Raw genomic sequence first — 13,048 nt, forward strand, 5'->3', positions numbered from 1 at the left:
GTCTCCAACTTATCAACTTAGAGGTAGGTTACTTGGGACAATGAGAGGCCAAGTATTTGCTCAGGGGCATAAAGTATGACAATAGAAGGCTCACAGACAGAAATTGAACCCCGGTTTTCCTGACTACAAGGCCAGACCTCTGTCTGCTATTAACCCTGCTACCTCTCTGGAGGCCACAAAAGGTTAAATATTTACTAAACCTATTCTCAACATATGAGAGATGTCTAAATGGAATGGGATGAATCATTAACTATTGAGTTAGTTCCCAGTTAATTGAGGTATATAAGCTAAGGCTGAAAAATCCCTTTCCAAGGAAATTGAAGGAACTCAGATGGGGCTAGCCCAAATGACCTGTCCTTTCCAAATTTAAAAGTTTACTATAGGGAGTGGCTTAGGTGGCGCAGTGGATAAAGCACTGGCCCTGGATTCAGGAGTACCTGAGTTCAAATCCGGCTTCAGACACTTGACACTTACTAGCTGTGTGACCCTGGACAAGTCACTTAACCCCCATTGTCCCACAAAAAAAAAAAGTTTACTATACTAATCAAGTCCCATCACAACCTCCACATCCTTTTCCCCAAAACAGCAATTAAAGTTCATTCTTAAGAGCAAAGTATAACTTCTATATCTATATTCTTAGAGTTCTTTCCCTGATCCCTCTTTTCTCAAAGGAGTTAAGTGGAAGGATCTGGACAGAGCTTAATAGTCACATAAATATACAGTGGTGTTGTTGGTTTGGTTTTTTTTTTTAATTCCAAGCTAGGCCTCCAGATGTCTCTGCAGATAACAGAATTAACAAATTAGTAATATACAGTGAAACTTCCAGGGCTTACCTCTCAAATTCTTTCATTCTCCATTTTCACCTCTAAATACCAATTTTGTTCAAGCACTTGTATCCCTCAGCTTCAGAGGAATTAATTTCACAAAAGATGTAGGGAAAATAATCCAACTTCAAATCCAGTCTCAGACACTTGATACTTACTAGCTGTGTGACCCTGGGTAAGTCACTTAACCCTCACTGCCCCACAAAAACAAATAAATAAAAAATAAAACAAAATTAGAAGTAGTATAATTATAGCTAACAGATAGTATCTTTATATATGTTATCTCATTCATCCTCACATACTACTATCCCTCACTTTACAGATAAGGAAACTGAGGCTCAGAAAAGTTAAGTGACTTGCCCAGTATCACACAATTAGTAAATGCCTGAATCAAAATTCAAATGCAGGTTTTTCTGATTCCAAGTCCAGTGCCCTGTTCACCTTGCCAGGCTGCCTCTCTATGTCCTTTGTAGGCTATACCTTCCCCTGCTCTTAAGGGGGGAGGGAGGGGGCTAGAGAGTGTTGATTGTGCCTTTAAAGGATTAAAAAGAAGAAAAATGCCAAAATTTCAAACAAGTAAAAGATGGGCAGAGAAAAATACCACTTACAACTGCACAATCACAGTTAGATCTCTTCCCCTCTGAGAAAATGTCAACAATCACCTCATAACTAAGAACTCCAACAAGAGCTTGCCCATTTTGTTTCAGAATTAAGGACCTAGATCCAGTGAACTGTAAAGAAATGCAATCTGTGACTGGCTTACTTTGGAGAGAGAGAGGAAAATTTTCTTTCAGGGAACTCAGAAGCTCAGGATGTACAGAATTCTATAATCTACTACTGGCTCCAAATGAACCAGAAGTACAGTCATATGATTATCTTATATGACTTTTCTAAATATTCACATCTTTTTTTTCAATCTTTGCATTTTATTTTTTAAATAATAAACATTTTGATTTAAAGTTTTGAGTTCCAAATTTTATCCCTCCTTCCCTCCCTCCCTCCCCTCACTGAGGTGGTAAGCAATCAGATATGGGTTATACATGTGCAATTATGCAAAACATCACCATCTTATTTTGTACAAGAAAACTTGGATAAAAAATGAAAGAAAGCAAAAAATAGCATGCTTCAGTCTGTGTTCAATCAATATCCATTTTTTCTTTGGAGGTGGATAGTATGCTTTGTCATTAGTCCTGTAAGATTGTCTTGGATCATTGTACTGCTGAGAATACTTAAGTCATTCACAGGTCTTCATCAAACAATATTGCTGTCACTGCACAACGTTCTCCTGGTTCTGCTCACTTCACTGTACGTCAGTTCATATAAGTCTTTCCAGGTCTTTCTGAAATCATACTGCTTGTCGTTTTTTATAGCACAATAATATTCCGTCACAATCATATACCACAGCTTGTTTTGCCATTCCCCACTTGATGGGCATTCCCTTGATTTCTAATTCTTAGCCACCACAAAAAGCGCTGCTGTAAATATTTTTGTACAGATAAGACTTTTTCTCATTTTGGGGATGTCTTTGGGATATAAACCTATCAGTGGTATTGCTGGATCACAATTCTATTGCCCTTTGGGAAACTGCTCTCCAGAATGGTTGGATCAGTTCACTACACCACCAATAGTGGATTAGTGTTCCAGTTTACCCATATCCCCCTCCAATATCCATAAACATTCATATTTCTGTATGTAACCCAATATTCCAACTTCTCTCCAAAAAAAACCTCCAAAAAGTTTTCCATTCTAGATTTGAGACAGCCTAGTTGTTCATTCAATGAGCATTTACTGGGGTGGCTAGGTGGCGCAGTGGATAAAGCACCGGCCCTGGATTCAGGAGTACCTGAGTTTAAATCCGGCCTCAGACACTTGACACTTACTAGCTGTGTGACCCTGGGCAAGTCACTTAACCCCAATTGCCTCACTAAAAAAAAAAAGAAAAGAAATTCGATGAGCATTTACTGAGCACCTACCATTTGTCAGGGACTGTGCTAGTGCTGGGTATGCAAAATTGAAACAATTCTTGTCCTCGAGAAGCTTAGCTTACATTCTACTGGGGTCAGGTAGGAGGAAGAGAAGAAATACAACAAAGTTTATTCAAAGTAAATACAGGGGCAGCTAGATGGCGCAGTGGATAGAGCACCAGCCCTGGAGTCAGGAGTACCTGAGTTCAAATCCGGCCTCAAGACACTTAATACTTAACTAGCTGTGTGACCCTGGGCAAGTCACTTAACCCCAATTGCCTCACTTAAAAAAAAAAAGTAAATACAAAATAATTTCAGAAGGGGGAAAGAGCACTAACAAAGAAGAAAATCAAAAAAGGCCTATTTTAAGAAATAGCACCTGACTTAGGCTTTGAAGAGAGCCAGATTTCAAGAGGCAAAGAGATAATTCTAGCCATGAGGGATGGTCTGTGTAGGGGCAGGAGACAGAAAAGAATGTCAAGTATGGGAAAAATGTGCAAGTCTGCCAAATTGACTGGAATGAAGAACTCAGAGACACACAGATAAACATGTATCCAGTCCCAATGTCTCCTTTAAGTCTCAATCCTGAATCACCAAATACCTATTTTACATTTCAACATGGATTTCCCTGAGACCTATAAAACTCAAAACTGAACTTATCTTTCCCACTAAAAAAAAAAAAGACCAACCAAAGAAATAAACTCTCCCCCTTTCTCCAAACTTCCCTATGTATATCCTCACTTTCATAATTGTAGCATTATCCTACAACATTAACCTTGTCTTCTCACTCTTCCTCACCACACATAACCAATCAGTTGCCAGCTCAATTCTATACCATCCTCTTCTTGAGTCCCTGGCCCCCTTGTCCCCAACTGTGCCCTGTCAAACCTCAGCCTTAGATGACTCTCACCATCCACTATCTTCACACTTACACACAGAACGAAACTGGAGAAAAATCATTCAACTATCTGACTATGTTAACACAACCTCAAGTAGACCTCTACTGCCCTAGATAGTTCTTATACACCTCCTTATCAACTCACTGTCCCAATTTCCTTCATTCTCTCTCTCTCTCTCTTTTTTTTTTTGTGGGGCAATGAGGGTTAAGTGACTTGCCCAGGGTCACACAGTTAGTAAGTGTCAAGTGTCTGAGGCTGGATTTGAACTCAGGTCCTCCTGAATGCAGGGCCAGTGCTTTATCCACTGCAAGACCTAACTGACTGCACTGTCCCAATTTCCACAGCACCTATGCCAACCCTTTTCATCCTTCTTCAAACCTCCCATAGGTCCCCTCACCTCAGGCAGCCCTGAGGTGGCTGGGCCTGGAGTCAAGAAGACCTGAGTTCAAACCTGACCTCAGACACTAGCTGTGTGACCCTGGGTGAGTAATTTAACCTGTCTGCCTCAGCTTCCTCAATAGGGAAAATAGTTATCCCTTCCACATGTCAACTTCCCCCTCGAGGTTTCCCTTTATCAAGGGTTGGCATAAGAAATTAAATGGGGGAAAAAAAAGAAATTGAATGGAAATTTTGGAGGAATTTTGCTGAAGCTGCAGGTGACACTCAGGAGGCCATCCAAGAATGAAAAAGTTTAGAAACTCAGAGATGCAGAAAATATACATACAGTATTTTATAATATCAACCCAAATTTTACAACAAGGAACTGTGTAAACACCCCATAAAAGAAAAGGAAAAAAATCAGACTTCTTCTCTTGTATGAAGGGAGGGTTAAAAAATTTTACACAGACTACTTCAACCTAAGCCCCCCAAATGTGGAAGGAATAACTGTAACAACATCTACTTCAAAGGGCAGTTATAGGGATCAAATGAGATAATGTTCATAATGTACTAAACACAGTCCCTGGCTTGTGGCAGGCACTTTATAAATGCTTACTTATTCCCTTCCCTTCCTCCCATCATTCCCCTCCACCCTCTCAGCTGAGAATCTTGCCTCATATTTTAGAGAAAAAAATTGAGGCCACTCACCATGAACTTCCTCTTCCTCAACTCTATCACTCAGATGCCTTCTAGCACTATATTCTCCTTCACTCTTCTGTCACCTGAAGAGGTAGCCTTTCTCCTTAATCAAGGCCAACGTGCACAAGCAATCCCATTTCATCTTGTCTCCTCCAACACACTGTCCCTTCTGCTACCCCCTACTCTCATCACTGACCTTCAATCTCTCCCTGTCTAGAGGCTCCTTTCCTATTGCCTACAAACATGCCCACGTCTCCACCATCCTCAAAAAACCCTCACATGACCCTTCTGTTCCTGCTAACTATAGGTCTTCTGGGTAAACTAAAGTTTGGGGATAAAGTCCTTAAAAAGGCCATCCACAACAGGTGCCTTGAACTTTCTCTTTCCTTTTAACCACCTGCAATCCAGCTTCTGACCTTATTCCACCAAAACAGCATTCTCCAAAGTTATCAATGATCTCTTGATTTCCACATCACTCTCCTACTCAATAAACTCCAGGGGTTCCTGATCCCCTCCAGGATCAAATACAAAAGCCACTGTTTGGCATTCAAAGCCCTTCATAACTCAGTCCCCTCCCCTGCCGATCCCTATCTCCCTCCCAAATCTTTCTAGTCTTCTTATTCCTTGCTACTAAACACATAAAGGTTATCTACTGAAATCTGGTACTGTACTCTAGTTTAGAGCCCTACCTAGCTTTCCAGAATCATTGCATATTACTCTCAACCACACACTCTGCAATCCACTCAAGCTAGCCTTCTCTGTGTTCCTTATACACAAAACTCCCATCAACTGTCTCTACTCAGTCTATCTCCCATATCTGGAATGGACTCCCTTCTTACCTCAGAAACATCATCATCATCATCATCATCATCATCATCATCATCATCATCATCATCATCATAATGGTATTCCCTTATTCCTTTACGATTCAGCGCAAGCATCATTTTCTTCATGAAGACTTTCCTGATCCCCCATACCAGGAATTCTCTCATTCATCTCTTTCCTTCAAGTCCTAGCTAAAATCCCACCTTTTTATAAAAAGCCTTTCCTGATCTCCTTTAATGATATTCATGTCTTCCCTCTACTGATCATCTCCAATTTATCCAGTCTATAGCTTTTTTTTTGGGGGGGGGGTGTTGTTTGTTTTTTTGAGGCAATGAGGGTTAAGTGACATGCCCAGGATCACACAGCTAGTAAGCAGCTGTCTGAAGCTGGATTTGAACTCAGGTCCTCCTAAACTCACCTAGCTGCCCCCTGTCCATAAGCTTTTTCACACACAGCTTTTTGCATGGTATCTCCTCCATTAGACTGTAAGCTCCTTGACAACAGAGACTATATTTTGCCTTTCTTTGTATCCCCAGCACTTAGCACAGTGACTGGCACATAGCTGCCTCACCCCGTCTCACCTGCACAAAATAATTTGGATTTCTTCACTTTATATTTACGACATCCACATATGTATATCATATGCATATACATATACACACACTCATCTACCACAGTCAAACCCAGGCTCCTTGCAGGCTAGGATTGTTTTGTTCTTTGTATCTCCTAGCACCACGAAGGTGGCAATGGGGAGGGGAGAAGGGGATGAATAAGGACATTAATTAGTCCCATATAATGTGTTAGAAAGCACAAAACCAAATCAGTCTGGAAAAACAAGCTAAAGCCAAATTATGAAAGGCTTTTAAAAGCCAAACTGAGAAGTTTATATTTGATACTATGAGACAATAGGAAGTCACTGAGGCTTTTTGAAAAGGTTAAGTGACAAAATCAGATCTGTTTTCTAAGAACATCAATTTGACAGTTATGTGGAGGATGGATTGGAGAAGAAGGAAAGGGGAATTACACAGACTAATCAGGAAAGCAACTGCAGTAGTCCAGATGAGAAGTGATTTGAGCCCCAAATAGGATGATAGCTGCTTTTAGTGCTAAGAGGATAGATTCCAGAGATGTAGTAGACAACAAGATTCTGTAATGACCCCGGACTATGAATTTTGTTGCCCAGAAGAATAGTGAGACCTTGGTTAGAAGAAATAGAGAAGGGGCAGTTAGGTGGCGCCCTGGAGTCAGGGGTACCTGAGTTCAAATCCGGCCTCAGACACTTAACACTTACTGGCTGTGTGACCCTGGGCAAGTCACTTAACCCCAACTGCCTCACCAAAAAAAGAAGAAACAACAGAGAAGTTATGACAACTCAGAGAGAACAGATTTATAGACTAATCAGCAAGTCATGGTTAGAAGTTCAAGATGAGGGATTTTTGTTTTGTTTTGCTATTTCAAGTTTGTGATGTCTATGGGACATTTGGTTAGAAATATAACAGGAAGTTGGTCAAGAAACAGAGAGCACCTTAAACCCAGGAAGGATATGGACCATGACAATCCAGCAAAATTGACTGAGAAATGGCTAGTCAGACTTATTAAGCAACATCCTGGGTATTCTAGACAGAAATTAGGAAGACTTGGGTTCAAATCTCATTTCTAACATATACCAGCTATGTAACCATGGTCAAATCATTTAGCCTCTCTGGGCTTCATCTTTCCCATATATTATCTATAGTACCCATTTCTCTGGGCTGCTGGGAGCAAAGTGCTCTTGCACCCTAAAAGCTATTTAACTTTCAACTGTTTAATGTCTAGACAGATGATAAAAATAACAAGCCTGTAAAATAAGAAACAATTTTAAAGATGAACCTAAAGTTTATTTTTCAGAGCAAACTGGCGCCAGAAGGGCTAAGGTCATACAGGGCTCCTTCCCCAGAAACCACACACAAGACACGAGCGTAGAATTTCTTCCCCTTAGGGTGAGAGGAACTGTCACTACCAGCAGGATTTTACTTTCTCGATCAACTTATCCTGCTGGGAGGATTCATTTCGCTCCGTGGTCACAAATTCGGTTCTTTTAGAGGGCGGAGGCGGATGGCCTGGGGATACAGATGCAAAGAGAAGGGTCTTGGATGTCTAAGCTAAGACGATAAGAGCGGGACCTCGGATTCGGGCGCCGATGATGCTGGTTAAAAGAAAGGAGCGGCCCCCATGGGGGCCGGAAAGCTCTGAGACGCTCCGAAGGGTCGCCAGCATCGACCTCGCAGCCCAGAAAGTGCCTCCACAGCCAAGGCCCTCCGGAGGCCGAGCCTCCCGGCAGGTGACTCAAAAACTGAGGAAGAGGAGCGGGGCCTGGAGAGGGGAGGGGGGGGGGCGCGGAGGGGCAAAGGACAGGGAAGGGGCACAGTTACCTGTTGAGGAGCAGGGACGCCACGCAGAGGCACAGCAGCAGGAAGCAAAAGAGCGGGTACTGGCGGCATATCTCCCGCCCCAAATCTAGTCGTAGTCGCTGCTTCAGCTTCTCCCCCGCCGCCCGCACCCACGAAACCATATCGGCTGGAACGGCACAGCTGGTCTACGGGGACGCGGCCCCCATCGACCCTCTTACTCCACCCTTCAAGCTCCCGGCTCCGCAGGACCTACAGACGCGCTGACGCCACCACAGCTTCCACCCGCGGTCCCGCCCCGCGTGAGCCTGGGGGGGGGGGGGCGGGAAGAGAAGGAACTCCCGGGACGCATGCGCAGCAGCCTCTACGAGAGCACTTTTTCCGGGGCTCCGCCACACAGAAAAACGTAGTCAGCTGTAGTCACTGAACTTCAACTCCTGAGGGTCTTGTCTCACCTAATTCCCTAGCCCGGGGACCCTCTTTCCCCCGAGTCCATGAACACATTTGCCCCAACTCTAAGATGGCTGCTGTCTTCTCTTTTTCATCTGACGCAGTTCTCCAGCGGAAGGACTAATTCCACCTAATGTTAATTCCTTCAGGAAAACGGAAAGAAGCCCAAATGCGGAGGAATGGACCAGCCTGTCCCTTAGGGAGAAACTAAGGCCGAGGCCTTAAGGGAAAGGAGTGGCCGGAGGGCGACCAGCCGCAGTGCCTGCCGGGACCTGTAGTTGCCCAAGAGGCAGCAGGCGACTCGACACCCACAACATACTTCCATACTTCCTTCCCCGTCCCAAAGCGCGTGTGTGTGTGTGGGGGGGGGGGGGGGGGGGGGGGGGGGGGGGGGGGGGGGAACGGGACCCAGGAGCTAGCTCAGGAGATAAGTCGGGAACCTGGAAGTGGCGGAACTAAGAACTAAAAGTGGGTCTGTGCCTACTAGAAGTGGGAGGCCCACTATAGACTTCCCGAAGAGGCTTTTAGGGTGGAGCAACCCGTTGTGAGGGAGGGGGAGTCCCCCGACCTAGTTCCACAAACCGCCTCCAGGTTGTGCCAGGAACGACCGGAGGGGTAGAAACGGGGCCCGGAACTCAAGGTTTTGACCCTGTCCCAGAGAAGTGAAAAAAGTAAATCTGGATAACGTTTGATAAACGGTTCATTTTGTCACAACGATTTACTACAAAGTGTCAAAATTTCGATCCACGCAAAAGTAATTTTTGACATTAACCTTCATAGGGTATAAAATTTAAGAAGTCACCTGGTGGTGTCCCATCGAGGCGCTGCACTGCTACCACAGATTGTTTATATTATAAAACTCCACCCCGTTGGGTGTTTCATCTGAAGGATCTATAGAAGGTCGAGCACACAGGATAAGACATGGACAGTTTGCCGTCTCCTAAGGAAGGAATACCCACGTCAAAAAGATAACAACCCAAATATGGAAGTTTTAAGCAAGGGTTCCAAAGCAAAATTACCAAAGAACCCACCCTAAGCATGAAGATCCCTTTAATTTGCTAAAGTAGAGTATTGGTTATTTTGGTTTATCACTTTGGGCTCGGTTGAAGGCCGTAAAGTTTTGGTCACCACTTAAAATACTAAAGGAAAAGTAGTATATATCCACTTAACGTATTAACATATTTTATTCTTTCCAACAAAGCACTCACCTTGGGAAATAAAAGCTCTCATAATCCAATTATGATCAATAGCCCAACACATTTTTGTAATTCTCATTTGTAGTTAACCAGAGCAATTACACAATTTTTCTGTGGCTCCTATATTTACATACACCAAAAAAGAAAAGACCTTTCAAGAGCATAATGGTCCTATAGGGTCCAGCATATTGACTAGGTCTTTATGACTTTAGCTTTTAAAAAAAAATCAAATCTACCCTCAAAAGGATGAATTGCTACCATTTACTGATAAGTGCTGCAGATAATTCCATAGAGCTCCAATAAGGGAAAGAATTAGGAGTATGCTTTTAATATAATGTGGCATACTCTTAAAAATTTAGGAGCTTATTACTCATTTGGATGAATAGCCCCTACATTAGTTGTTACTTTTTTTAAAGCATTTATATTTTGTTAACTAATTTAATCCCTGCATTATACTATAAGGTAGGTAATATATTATCTCTATTTTACTAGACTAGGAACAGTTTCTGAAGTTAAATAGATGTTTTCATTTTATATCCACTAAAATTTTCCCACTATATACTAACACTTCCTTAACATTACCTACTGTGTTTTCATTGTCATTCCCCCTATTAATCAAGGATTTATTTAGCTATTACTTAAAGTTCCCCTTTGGATAAAGTCCTTTAAATGACTGTAATGAAATTTAATATGAAGCCTTTTGGGGGGAGTTGTTTATCCCATATACTAGTGATATATTAAAAATGCATTTTCATTTATTCAAAAAGCATTTATCAAGTCTACATAGGCTCTGGAAACATTTTACATCACTGTCCATACTGACATGCAGGATTACTATAAAAATGTTGCATAGTTTGATGGAAAGATGAAGCAAACATCTGCAGTTATTTTGCCTTTTTTTTAAAGGGTATGCATTACAATGCTTTGCTCTTTCCTCATCTCTTATTTTATACAGTATACTTAATGATGCCACAAAATCTCATTCCTTTTCATTATGGCAGAGAGCTATCTATGGTTCTATAAAGCTGTTAACAAGTACAAGTTCTGGCAAATTCTGTAATGCTGGAAAGGAGGGCAACATAAATTAAGTCTTTTTGAGAAACATCCAAGCCAAAACAGGGAGAAGCTCATCTCCAGGAAACAGGCCACTTGGTGTCAAAGTGACAACAGCAACAACCCATGAAATAAAGTGTATGATGGTTTTGCGACTCCTTACATTCATGCAGTGATTATGGCAGAATGGTGGAAAAGGGGACAGAGGGAGCTAAAAATGAGTTTTTTAACCATCTATAAATATTTAGCTGTTGGTAAACAGTTTGAGAGACCCTAGAATCAGTGGATATGCTGTTGGACAAATTGAATCATATCAATCTTAACAATGACTGTAAATGAAAACCAGAAAGCAAAAGGAAATTAGAATTAAATAGGATGGCTCATAGGTTCTCCTTGCAGAGGCAAGAGTTGCTACAGTTGGTTTTACTGAGTTTTCAAAAGCAGTTAGAAATATTTTATGGGTTACCTAGCTTGTACACTTCACAAGCATTTCCAAAATAATGACCACAAAGATAATTATAGCTTATTAAGTAGAAAAATTTGCCCCCAAATTGCACAAGATCTTCCAAATTACATCAGTATATACTTTACTAGTAGGTGACTTCAATGCAAAGATGGGCTTAGAAAATTACATTGAAAAGAAAAATTGTTTCCAAAGTAACAAGAGATTTAAAAAAGTATATAAGGGGCAGCTAGGTGGCGCAGTGGATAAAGCACTGGCCCTGGGTTCAGGAGGACCTGAGTTCAAATGTGGCCTCAGACACTTGACATTTACTAGCTGTGTGGCCCTGGGCAAGTCACTTAATCCTTTGTCCCGCCCCCCTCCAAAAAGTATACAAAAAAATCTATCAGCTTTATAACTCATGTAACTATATATTATGAATATTTAAAGAGAATCAGGAGACAGTGAACCAAAAAAAAAAATCACAAAAAGAAATTTTTGTGTATGTGTATATATGTACAGAGACAGGAAATGGCTGATTACTAATGTTGGAATAATTTTTTATAAAATTATTTTTATTGATAATTTTTGTTTTTACATAGCCTACATTTCCCCTTGCATCCCTCCTCCCTCCTCCCAGGGGGCCATCCCTTATAACAAAGAATTTTATTTTTTAAGAAAAAGAACAAGACAAGAAAAAAAAATTCTATAAAACCAGTAAACAAAAAAATCTGATGATATTGGTAGACAATGTTGCACAGCTCTGGAACCCTATTTCTACAAAGGAGCTGGAGGGGAAGTGTCTTTTCTTATCTGTTTTTGGAAGCTAAACTTGTCATTGTAATTTCAAAACATTTCAGTTTTGATGTTTTGTTGAGTACTGTTCTTTCTATTATTAACACTATCATAGTTCACTGTATATATAGTTTTCCTGGCTTTGCTCATTTCACTTTTTTAGTCAGTTCATGTAGGTCTTGCCATATTTCTCTGTATTCATCATGCTCTTCATTTCTTAACAGGAAAACATTGTATTATATTCATGTACCACAATTTGTTTGATCATTCCCCAGCAAACATGTATCTCCTTTGTTTCCAGTTGTTTGCTAGTTCAAAAAGTACATTTTGATGTATATAGATGGAGCCTTTTTGTTAGTCACCACCTTAGGGTAAACCCCTAACAATGTAATCTCTGGTTAAAGGGTACATACATTTGAGTTACTGCCTAATTCAAAATTATTTTCCAGAATGTTTATCCCAATTCACAGTTCCACCCACAACATACTAGTGTATCTGTCTCTGAGTAATTTCGGAATAAACTGTTTATATACACTCAAGTATCCCAAAATACTAATAAAGCAATTCTAACCTGACCTAACAAGTCGTTGCCCCAAAATGGCAAATAAATATAGAACAGACATCAACAAAGACATCATTAGAAATTTCACTAGTATAAATCAATCGCTATAGCTGAGACCAAAAGAGCCTTGAAACAAACTAAGGCAACAAACATTTGATCTTCCCAAGCATACAGACAATACTAAGTATATGTAAAATCTTACCAAAAAAAAGATGGTACAAAATTATGGATGCTTTCTCATAAAACACTGAGAAGCAATAGATAGAAAACTAAGTTTATAGAAAGCTTGATGAGAGCTTCAAAAGAAACATCATTCTAGAGGCATTTTAGGGAAGAAACTGGAAAGAAGGCAATAAGTAGATTCGTGAAAAGCAGAAATTGGTTTTAAAGATGCCAAAACAAATTTTTTCCTATAAGAACCACCACATCTGGACCCAGCTCCACGGTTTCTGATATACCGTTTAAAGAAGCAAAAATGTCACTAAAGGAAAAAAAAAAAAAGATGAGAAAAGCTGCTAGACCAAACCAAGTTTACACAACAAAGGTCTATACATAAGATATAAATTGGACTGAT

The 13,048-nt window shown here is 40.9% G+C and overlaps 1 protein-coding gene across 1 annotated transcript in view; it reads right to left on the minus strand.

Moving 5' to 3' along the window:
• The window catches only part of SNX14 (sorting nexin 14), a 116,925-nt gene extending 108,274 nt beyond the window's left edge, over nucleotides 1-8,651 (minus strand). The window contains 1 exon segment of the mRNA XM_044003041.1: nucleotides 8,001-8,651. Within this exon segment, the coding sequence (XP_043858976.1) occupies nucleotides 8,001-8,140 (140 nt within the window). The 5' untranslated portion in view covers nucleotides 8,141-8,651.
• Nucleotides 8,652-13,048: the final 4,397 nt, after the last annotated feature.

This window comes from Dromiciops gliroides, chromosome 4 (assembly GCF_019393635.1).
Source record: "Dromiciops gliroides isolate mDroGli1 chromosome 4, mDroGli1.pri, whole genome shotgun sequence".
In the NCBI taxonomy this organism is placed as follows: domain Eukaryota; kingdom Metazoa; phylum Chordata; class Mammalia; order Microbiotheria; family Microbiotheriidae; genus Dromiciops; species Dromiciops gliroides.